The following is a 15,323-nucleotide window of genomic DNA, read 5'->3' as shown; positions in this document are numbered from 1 at the left end:
GTTGAAGATACCAACAAGTAAATATATAAAATAGTGGAAAGCCATTAGTAGAAATATTTTCCATGTCTTCTTAAAGGGAATCTGTCAGCAGGTTTTGCTATGCAATCTGAGAGCAATATGATGTGGGGGCTGAGACCCTAATTCCAGTGATGTGTCACTCTCTAGGCTGTGTGATATTGTGCCAATACAATCAGTAATTTATCAGTAGGAGATTATCACTACAGGACTAGATGTCTCGTGCCTCCTAGTCAACTGTTCTGCGTAACCCCGCCCCCACCACTGATTGGCAGTTTTCTATGTACACTGTAAGAAAGCTGCCAATCGGTGATGTGGGCGGGGTTATACAGGACTCAGCATTCTGAGCACTAATGGATCTGCAGCAGAAAAGAGAGTGATTGTGGCAAAATGACAACATGCAGACCAGCAAGTGACCTATCCAGGGCCAAGCGTTAGGGAAATACAGGGATAGGCTTCTGTGCGGCGATTGGTGAGAAACCAATATAAGGACGGCAGGGGAGCCAGGATGACATTAAATCAGCCTAGGAGGTCTCCACTTCCCCCTTTCCCTAGTGTCTGGGCTCCCTTCCCCCTGTCCCTTCGTGTTGCACTTTGTCTTTCCTACACTGTGCGTGACAATCTGCCCCCTTGATCCCAGTCTGCAGAACTGTTGATTAAAGGAAGGTATCAACAAAGCCACAGATATTTGCCGACTCTCTTGGAAGTATGAGAGGTCTCTATTTCTTCTGTGAGTCTCCTGGACGTTCTTAGTAGAGTTAACAATTGTTCCCTACACACTGGGAAACAATCAGGACATGCAGCAATGTGACCAGTGGGGTCTGACCACTGGAGCTCATTACCCAAAGGGGACGCTGCCTTTTCCTACTGCTATGTAATACCATGCAAAGTACAATGCAGTGGGAATGGACCATGAAAAAAAAAAGAGAAAGAAAGCCAGACACGTGGGAGAGAAAGAAAGAAATAGAGCAAAAAGTCAAAACAGAAAGAAAGGCAGATGGGGGAGTGAATAAAAATCAGACGCAGTGAATTAAAGTCAGAAGCGGCAGGGAATTGAAAAAAAGCAGAACAGGATAAAATGTTGAGTGCACGAAGACATCAGTGAGGCAGACGCTCCACCAGTAAGTTTAACACCGACTTCATGAATTCTTAATCATGTTATTTCAGCTGCAGTCAGCAGTAAATGAGACGGCTCTAATGAGACAGCTCTCTACTTGGGCTCCACGGATTTCTCTCCCAAGGATTCTTAGAAAAAAAAGAGCCAAAATCTTTAATTGAGACTACAAATTAATATTGAATGTTTGATGCAAATATATTTCCTATTTGTATCTTCATTTTCTTACCCGCTGTATTGTGTTTCAAGTCGATGTCAAATGTTTACTGTACGGTTAACACGTTACCGAGAACCAGCAAAGTACCATGAAACGGTCACCTGCTGTCACCCTCCTGGATCCATGGTCCGCGCTAAATGATGACGTCACTGTTCAACCAGCCACAAGACCACTGCGACTTGTGATCAGCTGCAGCAGTCAGGTAACGTGAACTGTGTGCCATCAGAAAACATCCAATGACCTGCGGTTCAAATCATCTGACTGCTGTGGGCTATAACAAGCCACAATGGTCCTCAGGCTGGTTGAAAGGTGACATCATGTCTTCCAGTGCCAGACCAGGGAGCGGCTGGGTACTGCACTTCCGCCCCTTGTTGATATGAATAGGGGGTGGATGTGCAGGACCCGGCTGCAGCCACTATACAGTTGACTGAGCTGTGCTGTGAAGCTCCATAACTGAGAAGTTCCAACCGCAGCCGACACCGGGAGCAGCTGATCGGCGGAGGTGTCAGTTGTCGCACTGTCACCGATCAGACATTGATTACCTATCTTGAGGTGAGGCCATCAACGTTAAAGTCCAAGATAACCTCTGTAAGTTAACATTTGCTATGTCTGTCCCTCCTCATGCTGTATTTGTGCAGGTTTCCTGGCCTACTAACAAGATCGGACGGTGCCATGTTGATTGGGGCTTGGTGGAAACTAGTGACTTGGTGCCAAATGGAAATCGTAAAAATTAGTAAAAACTTTTATAAATTCTAATCCTTCTGTCAGCTATCATAGTGATCTTTGGAAGCCAAGGTGGGGCGTGACATATTGTGAAATCCTTGTCATGTGCATTAAAAGAGCTTTTTCTGTCCCTGAGTTCAGTATCTGAGGGGAAAAAAAGCCTTGAGGCGGATTAGACATCTGATGAAGCAATTGTTGACCTTGGTTAGGTTGATGCAGTGATGTTCTGTGCCATCTATCATCCTGGCCATGTCATTAGCGGCTGCCACTGAGCCTATAGTCTAAAGTGCCTTCTCTTAGGTGCAGAATCATAGATTATTTAGTGGGAAAAAAACTCTCTGTTGTCTTGCCCCACAATGAAGGTTCTGCTTGGAGCAGAAGATGTAATAAATGACTGAAGATACAATAAATGACATCCTTTGGTTGTCAGGTGTCAGTAGTCATTCTGCTATATGCATCAGTTTATACATTAATTTACATGGAAGAACAAGGTGGAGGGTCCATTCATGTTTTTGATATCTTGCCCCAGTCTATCTATCTATATATGTATGTATGTATTTATATATCTACATATCTATCTACATATTATCTATATATACATATATCTATCTAGCTACATATCTATGTATCTATATACATATCTACATATTATCTATCTATCATCTATTTTATATCTATCCATATATCTATCTATTATCTATACATATATCTATCTATCTATCTATCTACATATTATCTAGATATCCATATATCTATCTACCAACATATCTATCTATGTATCTATCTATCTATATATGTATCTATGTATGTATGTATCTATCTATCTATCCATATATCAATTTACATATTATCTACATATTCATATATCTATCTATCTATCTATCTATCTCTCTATCTACATATCTATCTATTATCTATGTATCTACCGTATTTTTCGGACTATAAGACACACTTTTTTCCTCCAAAATTTTGGAGGAAAGTGGGGGGTGCGTCTTATAGTCCGAATACTATATTATTGTATGGCTGCATGGTGGTGGGTGTGGGGGAGCAGCAGTGGGGGATCAGCGGGGCACAGGAGGCAGCAGCCGCCTGCTGCAGCCTACGCTGAACCCGCTACTAAAGAAAATGAATATTCCCTGCTCCCCAACCCCCATGGGCGTGGAGAGCAATGAATATTCATTTCTCTTAATAGTCGGCACACTGGAGCCACAGTGCGGCTCCTGCTGCCGCTCTGTGCTCACTGTGCCCGCTATTAAAGCTCATGAATATTCGCTACAACTCACTCCCATGTAGTGAATATCCATGGTCTTTAATAGCAGGCACACTGAACACAGAACGGCAGCAGGAGCCGCGCTGCAGTACAGTGTGCCGGCTATTGGACAGACTGAATGGTCACTGCTCCCCACGCACAGAGTCCCGGCGTGGGGAGCAGTGACTATTCCAGTACAGAGTCTCACACTGTGTGAGAGCGCATGGCAGGGACGCCATGCGCACTGCCATGCGCCGCTCACACAGTGAGAGTGTCGGCAGCAGAGCGGGACAGCGCTGGAGGTGAGAGGAGGTGAGTGTGATTGTTCTTTTTTTTTGTAGGCAGCATGATGGGGGCTCAGAGGGTAACATACATACCAGGATGGGGGCTCAGAGGGGTGCCATGCATATCAGGATGGGGGCTCAGAGGGGTGCCATGCATATCAGGATGGGGGCTCAGAAGGTGCCATACATACCAGGATTGGGGCTCAGAAGGTGCCAAACATACCAGGATGGGGGCTCAGAGGGGTGCCATGCATACCAGGATGGGGGCTCAGAAGGTGCCATACATACCAGGATGGGGGCTCAGAGGGTGCCATGCATACCAGGATGGGAGGATAAAGGGGTGCCATGCATACCAAGATGAGGTATAAAGGGGTGCCTTGCATACCAGGATGGGGGATAAAGGGGTGCCATGCAAACAAGGATGGGGGATAAAGGGGTGCCATGCATACCAGGATGGGATGGGGGCCACTTATACCAGGAAGGAGGGGCCATACATACCAGGATAGAGGATATTAACAGAATTGGGGGACATTACCCCAATACCAGTGTCAGCAGCAGACCCCCTCCCCCATAACAGGGCATCATGACCACATTTTTTGCTTAAAATTTTTTTCCTATTTTCCTCCTTTAAAACCTAGGTGCGTTTTATGGTCCGGTGCGTCTTATAGTCCGAAAAATACGGTATATATCTATCTATCTCATATCTATCTATACTGTATATGTGTAACATTTATTTCCTTGTTTTCTTAAATATGTAAGTTATCCTTTTGTTATAATTTCATCCACTATATGCTGTATTATATTGTTTTAAAAGTTGTTGCTTTTTTATTTTTTTCCCGCAAATAAATTGAGCCGTTTTTGGACTGTCTGGTTTTGCTGTACCATATACTGGATTCAGATTCTAGTTTCCACCTATTATATAAAATAATCTTGTATTACCCCCATTTCTTTTATAGAGGCCGCTTTACCTGCTGTTGCACTGGAAACCGTTGGCCACTGTTGTTCGAGTCCTACCGGAGCGCCACGTAAGACTGCTGCTCCTTCCATATGTACAGCACTGTACAAGACAATAATAGCAGAAGAAAGGTAAGGTTGGCTTGTAACAACATTTTTACACATAGCAAAAAATATCCCAAATACAAAACATGAAAGGGATTGTGTAACCTGTATTCTTTGTACTTATTGCAATCATGTGATAAAAGAGAAGACTTTTGTCGGCAGGTTCTGTGATATTTCCAGGTGACTGAATGGGGTGGAATAGAGACTACGCTCATCACATACAGCGTTATTGTCAATGGCGTGATCTTGCGTCATCTGCTCTCAGCTTTGTTATACAGATGTTACCTTTTATTGTAATTTTGGCTTTGATAGAGCTGCGAGAAGTGATCTCTGCAGAACAGGAAATGTCAGACTACTGTAGAGCTCAGTGGATAATGTAATGTATAATTGCTTTTATGACAATTGTTGTAATATATGACTCTGAAAACCAAAATAAAGGAACCACAGTAAACATAAAACAATAAAAGGCTAAATAAATGTTTTGGAAAGTTTTGTGATGAGCCTGTTAGTACACATTTACACTTTGCATCTTACTATGCAAGGCATGGGGATGGATCCAAAGATCTAAAAAAACAACATAAGTATAAGCTTCTAATAATACTTGCTCCCCATCCCTTTCCTTTTAGTAATCATTCATTTTGGATATAAAACAAATGTAGAAAAATAACAAAAAAGGAAAAAAAAGATTGTTTAGGACCTTACACAACGTTTAAAGGGAATTTGCAACCAGGTTTTTGCTACCTCAACTGACAGCAGCATAATCTAAGGAAAGAGACCCTGATTCCAGTGATGAATCACTTACTGGATGCAGTAGTCATGACACAATCAGTTTTTAGATAGCATGCAGCAGAGCTCAGAAAGCTAATCCCACCCACACTATAGCTTATCAGAGGAGGGGGCGTTGTCGTACCAGGGCTCACATGCACTGTGGTCCGTGCAGCAATAATTTCCTGGTAATAAAACCTTCATTGTATGGAAACAACAGCATACAGCCCAGTAGGTGACACATTGCTAAAATCTGTGTCTCAGCTGCTATATTATGCTGTCCTCAAATTACATAGCAAAAACCTGCTGACAGATTCCCTTTAATAAGTGATAATCATGCCTGTAAACATATAGATGAGTTCATCAGATAAGGACAATCGCTAAAGCCTCGTGCACACTGGTTTAATTTGATGCTTAATTTGAGGCAATACCAAAGCCCCTAACCCATATAATTTGTGAAATGTGTGCAGGGGCTGAGATTTGCTACGGTTGAATTTTTCCTATATAGTATCTCTATTCTCCCTCTTTTTTTATGTATTACTAATTCTATATGGCTGAGTAAAAATTACACATTAAGCACTGATATACTACATTTCTTTTAGTTCACTTATTATGTACCCAACTTGTTATGTATTATTGTCTTACACTTTTCATCACAGTTTTTCAAACTACAAAAAATTTCTAACTTTGGTAAAGAAGTGTGCCAACATATAACACTTATCATATATCATTATTATGTGCTGTTTTTATTCATACCATTTTGGGGTAGATACGATCTTTTTGATCACCTGTTATTGCAATTTATTGTATCAGTTAAAGCGTCAGCTTAGGGCGCAAAAATAAGCCCTCACAAAGCTCCATATTCCGAAAAATTAAAACATTACAGGTCTCAGAAAATGGCGGCAAAGGCAAAAAGATTTTTTTACAAGTTTCCAAATTTTTTTCACCACTTAAATGAAAAAAAAAACTATACATGTTTGGTATTTGCGTACTCATACTGACCTGAAGAATCATATCGCCAGGTCAGTGTTACTGTATAGTGAACATGGGGTAAAAAACTCAAAAAACAATTGTAAAATTGCACTAAATTTGCAATTTTAATGCACATGGAATTTTTTTCCTGCTTTCTAGTGCATCATATGATAAACTTAATGGTGTCATTCCAAAGTACAACTTGTCCAGCAAAAAACAAGCCCTCATTATGTGGACGGAAAAATAAAAAACTTCTGGCTCTTGGAAAGAGGGGAGAAAAAAATGAAAACGGAAAATTGCTGGAGTGCGAAGGGGTTAAGCCCCCCCATACAAATTAGACTAATTTTGGCTGAATCCACTATTAACAACGGGTTCGGTTGAGAGTCAAATGTGTATGGGAGCCCTGGACAATTGTTTGTTGGGGGAGTTAAGGAACCGGCATGTCCGACTTCAGACTGTCGATGATTTCAGCACCAGCAGCTCTTTCATAGAGAAGAGCGGAGAGCTTGGCAGAGTGAGTGCTCCTGTGTATGTGGGAGATGGCCGAGATAGATGCTGGCAGAACGATGGCCTGAGCCATTCGGCAGAGTGAGTACTTCTGTGTATGTGAGAGATGGCCGAGATAGATGCTGGCAGAACGATGGCCTGAGACATTCGGCAGAGTGAGTACTCCTGTGCATGGGGGAGATGGCCGAGATAGAAGCTGGCAGAATGATGGCCTGAATCATCATTCGGCAGAGTGAGTACTCCTGTGTATGGGGGAGATGGCCGAGATAGATGCTGGCAGAACGATGGCCTGAACCATAGATCGGCAGAGTGAGTACTCCTGCGTATGGGAGAGATGGCCGAGATAGATGCTGGCAGAACGATGGCCTGAACCATCGTTCGGAAGAGTGAGTACTCCTGTGTGTAGGGGAGATGGCCAAGATAGATGCTGGCAGAAAGATGGCCTGAACCATTGTTCGGCAGAGTGAGTACTCCTGTGTGTAGGGGAGATGGCTGAGATAGATGCTGGCAGAACAATGGCCTGAACCATAGATCGGCACAGTGAATACTCCTGTGTATGGGAGAGATGGCCGAGATAGATGCTGGCAGAACGATGGCCTGAACCATTGTTCGGAAGAGTGAGTACTCCTGTGTATAGGGGAGATGGCCGAGACAGATGCTGGCAGAACGATGGCCTGAACCATTGTTCGGCAGAGAGAGTACTCATGTGTATGGGGGAGATGGCCGAGATCGATGCTGGCAGAACGATGGCCTGAACCATCGTTCGGCAGAGTGAGTACTCCTGTGTATGGGGGAGATGGCCGAGATCGATGCTGGCAGAACGATAGCCTGAACCATTGTTCGGCAGAGTGAGTACTCCTGTGTATGGGGGAGATGGCCGAGATAGATGCTGGCAGAACGATAGCCTGAACCATAGATCGGCAGAGTGAATACTCCTGTGTATGGGAGAGATGGCCGAGATAGATGCTGGCAGAACGATGGCCTGAACCATCGTTTGGAAGAGTGAGTACTCCTGTGTATAGGGAGATGGCCGAGATAGATTCTGGCAGAACGATGGCCTGAACCATTGTTCGGCAGAGTGAGTACTCATATGTATGGGGGAGATGGCCGAGATTGATGCAGGCAGAACGATGGCCTGAACCATCGTTCGGCAGAGTGAGTACTCCTGTATATGGGGAAGATGGCCGAGATCGATGCTGGCAGAACGATAGCCTGAACCATTTTTCGGCAGAGTGAGTACTCCTGTGTATGAGGGAGATGGCCGAGATAGATGCTGGCAGAACGATGGCCTGAACCATCGTTCGGCAGAGTGAGTACTCCTGTGTATGGGGGAGATGGCCGAGATCGATGCTGGCAGAACGATAGCCTGAACCATTGTTCGGCAGAGTGAGTACTCCTGTGTATGGGGGAGATGGCCGAGATAGATGCTGGCAGAACGATAGCCTGAACCATAGATCGGCAGAGTGAATACTCCTGTGTATGGGAGAGATGGCCGAGATAGATGCTGGCAGAACGATGGCCTGAACCATCGTTTGGAAGAGTGAGTACTCCTGTGTATAGGGAGATGGCCGAGATAGATTCTGGCAGAACGATGGCCTGAACCATTGTTCGGCAGAGTGAGTACTCATGTGTATGGGGGAGATGGCCGAGATTGATGCAGGCAGAACGATGGCCTGAACCATCGTTCGGCAGAGTGAGTACTCCTGTATATGGGGAAGATGGCCGAGATCGATGCTGGCAGAACGATAGCCTGAACCATTTTTCGGCAGAGTGAGTACTCCTGTGTATGAGGGAGATGGCCGAGATAGATGCTGGCAGAACGATGGCTTGAACCATTGTTCGGCAGAGTGAGTACTCCTGAGTATAGGGGAGATGGCTGAGATAGATGCTGGCAGAACGATGGCCTGAACGATTGTTCGGCAGAGTGAGTACGCCTGTGTATGGGGGAGATGGCCGAGATAGATGCTGACAGAACGATGGCCAGAACCATCGATCGGCAGAGTGAGTACTTCTGTGTAAGGGGGAGATGGCCAAGATCGATGCTGGCAGAACGATAGCCTGAACCATCGTTCAGCTGACAGCCATCCAATGTGTATGTATGGGGGCTTCAGACAGATGTTTTTTCTGAACTGAGCCATCGCAGTAAGAATATGGATTAGAGGATAGGTGTTTGAAGATGACCGTGCTGTGGTAAACCATGAGGATTCCACACTCCAGATATATTCAAGTAATTTTACTATGCGTTTCTGGCTCGAACAGAGCCCTTTTTCAAATCCAACTACAGATCAGTAAGAATAAGTACAGCAGTGGAAATTCACAAGTAGGAATCCAAAGGATACATAACAGGAGATCCCTTATAATGTTATTACAGCACCATGGTTATTCTCCCGGACCACTGAAGAATTCTTCTGAGCATTGTGTTGTCTTCATTGTCTACTCAGCCGCATTAAGATTGGCAATCAATAGTTGAGTCCTGGAGAACCCCATTATCTTTACACTATGAATGTTGTCATATATGTAAATGCAATTACGGTGAGTGGTCATCCAGTCTTTCTATCTAGCGCCATAGCACATGCTCTGCACATTTAATCATCAGCAGACATCTGGTTAGTCATTCCTGCATACGGCACCTAATCACATTGTCCTTTACATAATACGATTGTGAGATATCCATAAATTACATTACATGTCTACAACCCACAATTTAGTACAGTCCTCCCGGGGAATATAATGCTGAACAGGCACTCTGCTGGTATACACAAAGCAGCATCACCATGAAATGCTATGAACGCTGATGACAATAAGGTCTAATGTGCAATAAGGCTAATATTGGAGGGATCATACACAATATATTAGAAATAAGAGATTACATTTTTTTATAAACACCGCCAGTCTTGCCCATGGGTGGTGTCTGGTATTGCAGTCCTTCCCCATAAATTCATAAATAAGGGATAAGCTACAGTTCAAGAAACACACAAAGGACAACAGTGGTGTTTCTGGTTGACCTTTTCGAGTGTTCTTAAACCAAAAACATTTACGTCCTGTCATGTATGCAGACGGGAAAATAATTAAAGGACAGGTAACAAACAGTTGTTGTATACACTTAAAATAGGCTGCATTCAGGAACAGGGTACCTAAGCGATCTGTAGTATCTTTATTAATATTTTTATTGCTGAAGTGTCAGTTTTTTGCTCATAATAATAAACTTAGGATATGATACTTAAAGGTCAGCCTGGCTGTAAAAAGGTGATAAGTGGGTGTTCACAGGATAGGGTTTATGAAGGTGAAAATAGCCAGTTCACAATAGAGAGGTACTCAGGGCTCGGAACCTCGCCACTGTCTTGGCGCACCTTGTAAATCCAAAGAAAGAATGGTCAAGAAATGTATATTTCAATTTATTCTATACGTAAGGGAACTTGAGGTCCGAAATCTGATGGTGGAATGGTTTTCTAATGGATTTGCTGTATCTGTTTTAAACAATTTTGGAATGAAGCATTGAAGAAATTTTAATAAAAATTTGTTGAGCAGAATAATTATTTTTCTGGGTCTATGGGATAGGTAATAACTTGATCGGTGGGTGTCCACAGGATAGGTGATAACTTGCTGATCAGTGGGTGTCCACAGGATAGATGATAACTGGATGATTGGTGGGTGACTACAGGATAGATGATAACTTGCTGATCGGTGGGTGTCAACAGGATAAGTGATAACTTGCTGATAGGTGGGTGTCCACAGGATAGGTGATAACTTGCTGATCGGTGGGTGTCAACAGGATAAGTGATAACTTGCTGATAGGTGGGTGTCCACAGGAAAGGTGATAACTTGCTGATCGGTGGGTGTCCACAGGATAGGACATAACTTGCTGATCGGTAAGTGTCCACAGGACAGGAGATAACTTGCTGATCAGTGGGTGTCCACAGGACAGGAGAAAACTTGCTGATCGATTGTTGTCCAAAGGATAAATGATACCTCGCTGATTGGTGGGTTTACAAAGGATAGTTGATAACTTGCTGATCGGTGGGTGTCCACGGGATAGGTGATAACTTACTGATCAGTGGTTGTTCAAAGGAAAAATGATACCTTGCTGATTGGTGGGTGTCAACAGGATAGGTGATAACTTGCTGATCAGTGGGTGTCAACAGGATAGGTGATAATTTGCTGATTGGGGGAAATCCACAGGATAGGTGATAACTTGCTGATTGGTGGATCTCAACAGGATAGGTGATAACTTGCTGATTAGTGGGTGTCAACAGGACAGGTGATAACATGGTGATCGGTGGGTGTCCACAGGATAGGTAATAGAATATTGGTAGGTTGGTGTCTACAAAATAGGTGATAACTTGCGGATTTCCACAGGACAGGTGATAAATTGTTGATCAGTTGGTGTCTACATGATAGGTGATAACTCTTGGTGAGAGTTTGACCACTGGGACCAGCACTGATCAGCAGATTGAGCAATATTTATCGCCAGTTACAAAATGGATCAGCAGTTCAGGCATACGTCTGCAACACCATTTATTCTTTATGGGAACCGCCAAAAACAACAAGCACAGTGTTTGGCAGACCTCAAGGTGAATTAATGGAGCAGCAGTTCAGTATGTGCAATAATGCTCCATTCTAACAGACAGCAAAGTTCCCCATTCCTCTGATTCGTACGGGTCCCCAACTGATGAACCAGTTATCACCTATCACGTGGATAGGTGATAACTTGTTTTCACTGGAAGACTCATTAATTAAAAAATAAAAGAAATTCTCTATGCAGTTCTGTGTGGTTGTCTAAAAATAATGTTTTATTGCATACAGACAATATCACACCATCGATTACATCATTAAAGATAACAAAATAGAGAATGAATACAAGAGATTAGCTCTATGTAATGGTAGAAGATGAAGAACAGTGTGACCAGGTGCCCACTGCCTACTCTACCTTTGGCTTCATAGGCATTGTGCGCATATGCCAAAATTGCATTAAGCAAACCAAGTGTACCCAAATTGGACTTTATAGAATCTTTGCAATCCTCCTAGACCCATTATTCTCCAGGGCATTTACAATAAAGAACTTGTATTCGGTTACATATTGGTTTATGTTTTTCAGACAATGAGAATGTATAAATCTTGAATATGGCCACAACCAGGTTTATAAACCTAAAATGGTCACGGCGAATCTAAACTAAACACAGTTATGTAACACAGACTTTATAAGCTCCTCGTGGTTCAGAATACAATTGCACCAATATTTTTTGTGGGAGTTGTTTGATTTATGGCAAGTTAAAAGGGTCTATGGACTCCATTAGTTTGGCTGTTGTGAAGAACTATCACTCTAATGAGGTAATGAAGATTTCCTAAAGAGCAGACAGTCTCCAAAGATTTACACACACTTTTTCCTGATCACCGGAGGATCTCCCTACTCTATGTGAACAAATGGGCATAAAATATTAGAGGATATGGCAGATATACAGTACGGTATGGATCTCCCAGCTTGTAAACTTTACTTCATATAGTCAATAATATTAAGTAATAAAGGAGGGCTTTGCATGAATAGTTTAGAAGAGCTAATTTTCTACTCATTGGCCCATAACATGGCCAATGTGGTGGCTCAATGGGTTAGCATTGTAGCATTGGAGCGCTGGGGTCCTAGGTATTGATAAGCGAGCATACTCGTTACTCGAGATTTACGAGCATGCTCGGGTGTTTTCCAAGTATCTTCGTCGTGCTCGGGTGTTATGTTTTTGTCACTCTGTGCTCATGATTTGCGACTGTTTGACAGCTTTGATACATGTGAGGAATGCCTGTTTCTTAGGCATTCCTCACATGTATTAAAGCTGTCAAACAGTCGCAAATCATGAGCACGGAGTGACGAAAACATAACACCCGAGCATGCCGAAGATACTCGGTGAGCACCCGAGCATGCTCGCCGAAAGGGTTAACAGAACATACTCGTTCATCACTAGTCCTAGGTTTAAATCCCCCAAAAATATTTAGGGAGTTTGTATGTTCTCCCCGTTTTTGCGTGGGTTTCCTCCGGGTTCTCAGATTTCCTCCCATACTCCAAATACATACTGATAGGGAATTTAGCTTGTGATGGGGACAGTGGAAACATAATGATGCTGTATAAAATAAACAATGATGTACTCTCCAGCAGTACATTGTAAGATTTGCTCATATTGAATTATTAATGGCACACTTCTTAAAGGAAACCTCTTTTTAAATGGAGTTATTCCCCCTTGCAAAAACAAATACCTAAAGCATAGGCGCCCTTTTAAGAATATCAGCGCCAGGTCTCCAGGGGCAGGAATGACATTGTTATGTCTGTGAATAGCGTGAGAAATTTAAGCGGGCCCTGGGAGACCGGTGCGAGAGGTGGGTATATATTATTTTCATAACTACTTTTTTTTAAAGGGGGTTGCCATTTATTTATTTAGTGCAGGGTATTTGCTTATTTCGGTTTTATCTTAGATTTTGTCCTTTTCAGTGGCCCATGTGAACATTAACCTACACATTGCAGGCACACCAACTTATGTTGCAGTTCATTTCTTCCAATTTTCTTTAAAAGGGGCTGTCCAGGTAGTGGGTAAAACCTTTAATATATGTGATGCAAATATGTGTATTTCAAAATGAATACCTGTTATACACATCCATATTAAGTATACGTTCCTAAAATTTTCTCTTTTTTTTCCATCTCTATTTAGTAAATGTGTCCTGCAATTTCACGCTCACTCTTCTTGTCAGGCTTTAATTTCGTCAAAAGAGGAAAAAAGTGGCAAAACAATTGTGCAAATGTGTACAAGTTTAATGAACTTTATGCCATTTAATGGCCAGTAAAAGAAACATGTGGTCTTTGAATTTATTAGTGGTCCCCAACCTCAAAGCTGCCTGTTCGGGTCTGTCAGTTCACAGTTCCCCATCTGTGCCTCCAGATTCTATTCCCATTCTCTTGGGGGCAATACGTGTTATGTGCTGGTAGGACTGTTAGATCTGAGATAGTAATGTAACAGATGTGTGAAGATCTGTGGAGACATAGATGACAAACTTGGAACGGAAGGAAAATAAAGTATCTGTATTAATAGAGGTTTTTTTTTCGAGGTTTTAGCTGAACACAGTATAATATGAGTATGACGGGTGAGTAGGTTGTGAGCAGTGCCACTTGATGATACTTCTCCTCCAGGGTGCCACCTTGATTGCTTCCAGTCAACTGACCTCCTTGATTCTGCTCCTATGTTTCCTACTTGAGGAATGCTCTGGACACAGCTCACAAAGCCGGTCTCTAACCACTCTGCCATACCACTCATGGCCTTGCATCTCCTATTCCCTAAAGGGTCTTCTGCCTAGTGCCACATGAGGTACCTGAGCACAGTGGGAAGAACTCGAGGAGACAACCTTGGCCTGATTGGCCTACCTATTAGTGAGCTATGCAGAGTTGCGTTGGGCTGCGGCTGTGCAGTATGCTGATAGGACATCTAGCTGCGATGGACGGTGCTGACCGTTGACCGCTCCATCTCCATGAGAGGGATAATAATTTAGGGGAAAGCTTGGGTATGCTGTGGAGGATCTAAATGACGTTCTGCTCCTTGCTTGGCCCTCAAAAGACACAATCAAATGTATAGACATGACTCAGACTGGGTGAACTGCAATGGTGACTGAGAGAGGGGCCCTAAAAACAATGTAACACCTGGGACTTTTGGGTGAATTCGCAGCTCTGCAAGATTATCATTCAAATTACCAGATTTTATTTCTCTGACAAATCTAAAAAACAAAAACAAGTTTGTACCACTTTATATATGTTTGCATTATTAAGAGATAATATTATTAATATTACTATTTTAAAATCTTTTTAAAGAGTCATAGATTTAGGCATCCTTAACTCTTAACTACCTCCTTACAGTGGTTGTACAGTGGCCATTAAGGTGTTTTCTCCTGATGCGCTGCCTTTGTACAGTGAAGAAAATTGTAGTAGCATGCGCTGCGAAATCCAAATGCCGAACCCCCAAAACGGCTGGTCTCTAGTGATGAGCGAGAGTGTGTTGTTAACCCTTTCAGCATGCTCAACATCTATGTTAGTGTCGCCACAGCTGCATGTGTCGCGGCTGTTTGTTAGGCAATACCTGCATGTGTCACAGTTGTCTAACAGCCGCGACACATGCAGCCGCAGCGACACTAACATAGATGCCGAGCACGCCGAAACTACTTGGTGAGCACCAGAGCATGCTCACCGAAAGGGTAAACAAGACATGCTCGCTCATCACTACTGGTCTCCAATCATTCAATCTCCTCTGATGTTGAAGCTAATAATGTCCAAATCGATGGTGTTTTAAAGGGGTCTATTCTATCAGTCTACTTGCCCCCATAATGTGATAATGGGGGCCTGGCTGCTGGGAAACTAAAAAAGGACTCCTGGTCAGCCATAAGTATCAGGCCATT

At 43.0% G+C, this 15,323-nt stretch overlaps 1 protein-coding gene across 21 annotated transcripts in view; it reads right to left on the bottom strand.

The window, feature by feature from the left end:
- The window catches only part of LOC141164433 (protocadherin alpha-C2-like), a 608,374-nt gene that overhangs the window by 35,487 nt on the left and 557,564 nt on the right, over positions 1 to 15,323 (bottom strand). For all 21 annotated transcript variants that reach the window (XM_073649657.1, XM_073649644.1, XM_073649646.1 and 18 more), the window contains one exon: positions 4,571 to 4,659. In XM_073649657.1, coding sequence (XP_073505758.1) covers positions 4,571 to 4,659 — 89 coding nt within the window. The remainder of the gene's footprint in view (positions 1 to 4,570; positions 4,660 to 15,323) is intronic.

Source organism: Phyllobates terribilis, unplaced genomic scaffold (genome assembly GCF_046119375.1).
Source record: "Phyllobates terribilis strain yellow unplaced genomic scaffold, ASM4611937v1 Scaffold_10__3_contigs__length_209671492, whole genome shotgun sequence".
Lineage (NCBI taxonomy): Eukaryota > Metazoa > Chordata > Amphibia > Anura > Dendrobatidae > Phyllobates > Phyllobates terribilis.
The sequence above is the reverse complement of the archived record's forward strand: the minus strand, read 5'-3'. Positions and strand labels throughout refer to the sequence as shown.